This window comes from Sardina pilchardus, chromosome 16 (genome assembly GCF_963854185.1).
Source record: "Sardina pilchardus chromosome 16, fSarPil1.1, whole genome shotgun sequence".
NCBI lineage: Eukaryota > Metazoa > Chordata > Actinopteri > Clupeiformes > Clupeidae > Sardina > Sardina pilchardus.
In genome coordinates, this window is record NC_085009.1 from 21,861,442 (window position 1) to 21,866,441 (window position 5,000).

At 46.3% G+C, this 5,000-nt stretch overlaps 1 protein-coding gene across 1 annotated transcript in view; it reads right to left on the reverse strand.

The window, feature by feature from the left end:
* The window catches only part of efnb3b (ephrin-B3b), an 86,145-nt gene that overhangs the window by 40,669 nt on the left and 40,476 nt on the right, over positions 1 to 5,000 (reverse strand). Inside the window, exon 2 of the mRNA XM_062516440.1 lies at positions 3,931 to 4,226. Within this exon, the coding sequence (XP_062372424.1) occupies positions 3,931 to 4,226 (296 nt within the window). The remainder of the gene's footprint in view (positions 1 to 3,930; positions 4,227 to 5,000) is intronic.

A 5,000-nucleotide genomic window follows, 5' to 3' on the forward strand; every position in this document is an offset into this window, starting at 1 on the left:
ACACACACACACACACGGATACCCATACACATAGGCACAAGCACACACACGCACGAACACACACACACACACACACACACACACACTTTCTCTCTCTTTCTCTCTCTCTCTCTCACACACACACACACACGATTGGAGAGGCACACATACCAGTGACTGTTCCAGCTCATTTAACCCATATTGAATAAATTAACACAGAGTGTTGGCAGGTTAATTAATGCCACTTTGCCTCAGGGGTGTGTCTTACATATATACACAAGCACTTAAGAAACTAACATACCCAAACAACACATACACACACACACACACACACGCACACACACACACACACACACACACACACACACACACACACACACACACACACACACACACACACACCTCTACAATAACACATGTGCTCCACTTTGTAAACTTCTGGGCAAAGAGGCACATCTGTAACTCCTTCACTTTTTTTGTTCTTTTTTTTCAAAATGTTTTTTTTCTCCTCTTTTTTCAAAGGTTCTCTCTCCACCCTTTTCTCTCTATCCTTGACTTCTCCTCATCCCTCTGTCTCAACCAACTCAACCAGACCTCTCTCACTCTCTCTCCTGCCCCATGACGTCCATCTTTCTCTCTCCATTTCTCCATTTCTCCCTTTCTCTCTTTCTCTCTCTCTCTCTCTCTCTTTCTCTTTTTCTCTATCTCTTTCTCTCTCTCTGTAAAATCCAAAACAAAACAAACAAGGCCTTCCTGACATGAATGAATCTACTCATTGTTGCCAAAGCTACAAGTCTGAAACTATGCAGAGCGTATGTATTATTGATCTAAAATGAACATTCTCTCTCTTTCTCTCCTTCTCTCTTTCTCTCCTTCTCTCATTCTCTCTCTCAGTCTGCCTCTCATTTCCTCCCCCTGCATGTCTGACCTTGCGTTTGAGACCTCATTGATTGGACTGGCCTGAGAATCGATTCGTTGAGTCTGCCAGGGCAGCGATAAAGGCTGAAGTGTGTCGGAGTGTTTCTGTGTGTTTCTGTGTGTGTGTGTGTGTGTGTGTGTGTGTGTGTGTGTGTGTGTGTGTGTGTGTGTGTGTGTGTGTGTGTGTGTGTGTGTGCGTGTGTGTGTGCGTCCGTATGTTTGTGTGTCGTGTGAGTGCGAAGCTGCAGTCACGGCTGTTGAGATACTCAATGGAACGAGGAAACGTCTGAATGCAGTAATCTCGTTTTCTAAACACTGTCTCACACACACACACAAACGTAAACACACACACACACACACACACACACACACACACACACACACACACACACACACACACGCACGCACAATCGCAAACACACACACACACACACACACACACACCTGGGTCAAATTTCTGTTCTAAACTTAGGCTGGTGGCTGGCTGTTGCTTTGGGAGTCAGTCTGCTGCTGAGGTGCAATAAAACAACGTGATGTAGAACAAATCTCCTCAGCGCCACCTTGCCCCCTCCACCCTCCTCCGCCCCCCATTCGCCCCCCACCCCCATCCATCTACACCACCCGTCAATCCTCACTCACTCACGGACCTGTCCGAACTGTTGCTCACTTGGAGGTTGTTTTTTTTGTTGTTGTTGTCTTAAAACATTAAAAAAAATGTGTATAGAACGCGAAGGAAGGAGGCGTTCACGAGTCCTGCTCATGTTTCACTGCTTTGTTTGTTTACATGACCTATAAATAAATAACAACTAGCAGCAGAGCGTGAAAAAAACAATGGTTTTGACATCATGTCTACATCAGCTCTGCTCTGTGTCGTCCGGATATCCAATAAAGTTAGCATGCCAACAGGCCGTCCCAGTTCTCTTGTAACAACACTTCGCTCCATGTGTGTGGCCACACAACTCAAAGCTTACTGAGCTCCACAAAGCATCTTTAAAAGGCACTGTCGAGCTTTTTCTGGTAAACATCTTCTCTTTGGTGGTCCTGCATTAGATATAGCTTGCTGCTCAACACTAGTAGAAGTGCCATGCACATTGCAGAACTACTAGAACTGCTGTAAGTGGTCATTTTTTGACCCTTAGATTTTAAATTCTATATTCAATCAGCAGGACTGTATTTTCATTTCTTTTTCTGAGCGGACCTTCGCTGCACTTCTAGCGTTAAGGGAGACATTAGAGTATCTCTTAAGGCCAGTTCAAACCGAAGATTCGCGACGGTCTGAGACGGTTGCGGAGAGCAGTTGCGGCGGTGTGAATCAAAAGTTGCAAGCAGTTGCAAGCAGTTGTAAGCCGTCGCTAAACATTCAACATGTCAAATCTTAGTTGCAGAGTTTTAGAACGTTGCTGGTTTTTAGAATGTTGCAGCTCGTCTCGTCGCGGATCTTGTGTTTGAACTGGCCTTTAGGTGCCCAGCGATGCCCATTGAGATGTTGGGTGGTGTTCTAAGATGCCCAACGATGTCCATTGAGATGTTGGGTGGTGTTCTAAGATGCCCAACGATGCCCATTGAGATGTTGGGTGGTGTTCTAAGATGCCCAACGATGTCCATTGAGATGTTGGGTGGTGTTCTAAGGTGCCCAGAAATGCCCAGCATGTCCATTGAGATGTTGGGTGGCGTTCTTAGATGTTCTAAGGTTCCCATCATGCCCACTGAGATGTTGTCTGGTGTTCTAAGGTGCCCAGCGATGTCCATTGAGATGTTGGGTGGTGTTCTAAGATGCCCAACGATGTCCATTGAGATGTTGGGTGGTGTTCTAAGATGCCCAACGATGCCCATTGAGATGTTGGGTGGTGTTCTGAATGCGGGTGGAGTGGGAGGGTGTGTAGCTGGTGCCCTCTGTGGCATTTGCGTGGCTTCCATAAAACATGATATGGATTCCGAGACAGCCGCGCTGAGGATCAGGACACGGACGGACTCCTGATGAGGTCAACCTCTTTTGCATTCTTTTCTGTCTTCTGTCCATTTTCTCTCTATCACTTTCCACTTCTCCGTCTGTCTGTCTGTATCTCTCGTTCCCTCTCGTTCCCTGTCGTTTTTTTCTCTTCCACTCTCTTATTTGATTAGTCTCTCTCTCCCTCCCTCTCTCTCTCTCACTCCATTCTCATGTTTTTTCTCTCCTTCTCCCTCCCTCCATTTTCTCTCTCTCACACACACACACACACACACACACACACACACACACACACACACTCTCTCTCTCTCTCTCTCTCTCTCACTCTCTCTCTCTCTCTCTCTCTCTCTCTCTCTCTCTCTCTCTCTCTCTCTTTGTTCCAATACATGGAACAGGCTCCGGAACCCCAGTTCACCTGACTGAACCTGCCTTTGGGAGGGTGTGGGAGAGAGCGTAAGAAAGAGAGAAAGGAGGGGAAAAAAACGCCATATCAAACGTGACGAGAAATGTCCCAAGAGCTTTCAGGCCTTATTCAGATTACATTCCACCCTTACAAGAGACTGCTCCACACACACACACACACACACCTACCCACACAAACACACACACAAAGAATTTCAAGATTGACATAAAAATGAAAAACAGCAACCCTGAGATTCCTGCAGACACAGCCTGTGTGTGTGTGTGTGTAGATGTCTGTCTTTGAGTGCATAGTTGTGTGTGTGTGTGTGTGTGTGTGTGTGTATGATCTTTCAGATAGCGCCACGAGTCTGTCAAGCATGAAGGTGCCACTGAACCCAAAACAAACCCCATCCAAAGCCCACAGCAGATGCTGGCACCTCTGCCGCCTCCACTGACACAAACACACACACACACACACACACACAGGCAATGGAAACAAACAGCCCTGAAGGGCAGCTCAAGACATGCAGATTCAACACACACACTCAAACACTCAAACACTCTCTCACAAACACTCTTTCACAAACACACAAACAAACAAACACACGCACACACACACACACACACACACACGCACACACACACACACACACACACACACACACACACACACACACACTCACCGATGATGAAGTAGTCGTGCAGGGTCTTGAACTCGTGGCCCCACAGGTTGGGCGAGTACTCCTGGAACTTGATGGTGAAGCGTGTGTCCCCGGTGGGCTTGTCGCAGGTCAGCAGCAGGTTCGGCGAGCCGGTCACCTCGCAGCGGTCCGCCTGCTCTCTGGACGACACCAGGTACAGCTTGTAGAACTCGTACTCGGCCGGGCTGTTGGGGCCGGGGATGTCCGCTCGCGGGCAGATGAGGTCCAGGCGGTCCCCAATCTGGGGGTACAAAACGTAGCCCTGATCGTCCGCAAATCTGCGAGAGAGAGAGAGAGAGAGGATTGTTATGCTTTGACAACGTTGTACATAGTCACGTTTATACATTACCTAATCAATATTGAATTGAATTGAATAGGATTGAAATCAATTGAAACTGATAGTGAGGAACGTTATTGAACTGAACTGAACTGAACTGAACTGAACTGAGTGAGGAACTTTAACAAACTGAATTTTTACTGAGTGAGGAACTGTATTGAATTGAATTGAATTGAAAGTGAAGATCTGAATTGAATTGAACTCTACTGAGAGTGAGCAACTGTATAGAATTGAACTGAATTGAGAGTGAGGAACTGAATTGAATTGAACTGAATTGAGAGTGAGGAACTTCATTGAAATGAATCACCAATGTTTTCTTTTTTTCGTTTGGCACCGTATCAGATTAACGTTATGGTCAGAGGAGAGTTGTGGAGTGGAGAGAGAGTCGAAGGGCGTTCATCCGTCTGACTCCTCAAACACATGATGTGTGACATTCCTCAATCCTTTCGATTTATTTTGACAGCTAAACACAGCCAAACATGGCTGAACATGGCTAAACATAGCTAAACACAGCTAAACATGGTTAAACAGAGCTAAACGGAGCTTTAATTCAATACACACACACATCCACATACTCAAACACATTAAAAGAGAGAGTGGGGGGGGGGGGGGTGCTTTACATCACTTCCCCTTACAACCACATGATGTCTGAGAACATCCAATGTAGACATTAATAAAGACAGCAAGCCATACTCTTACACACACACACACACAC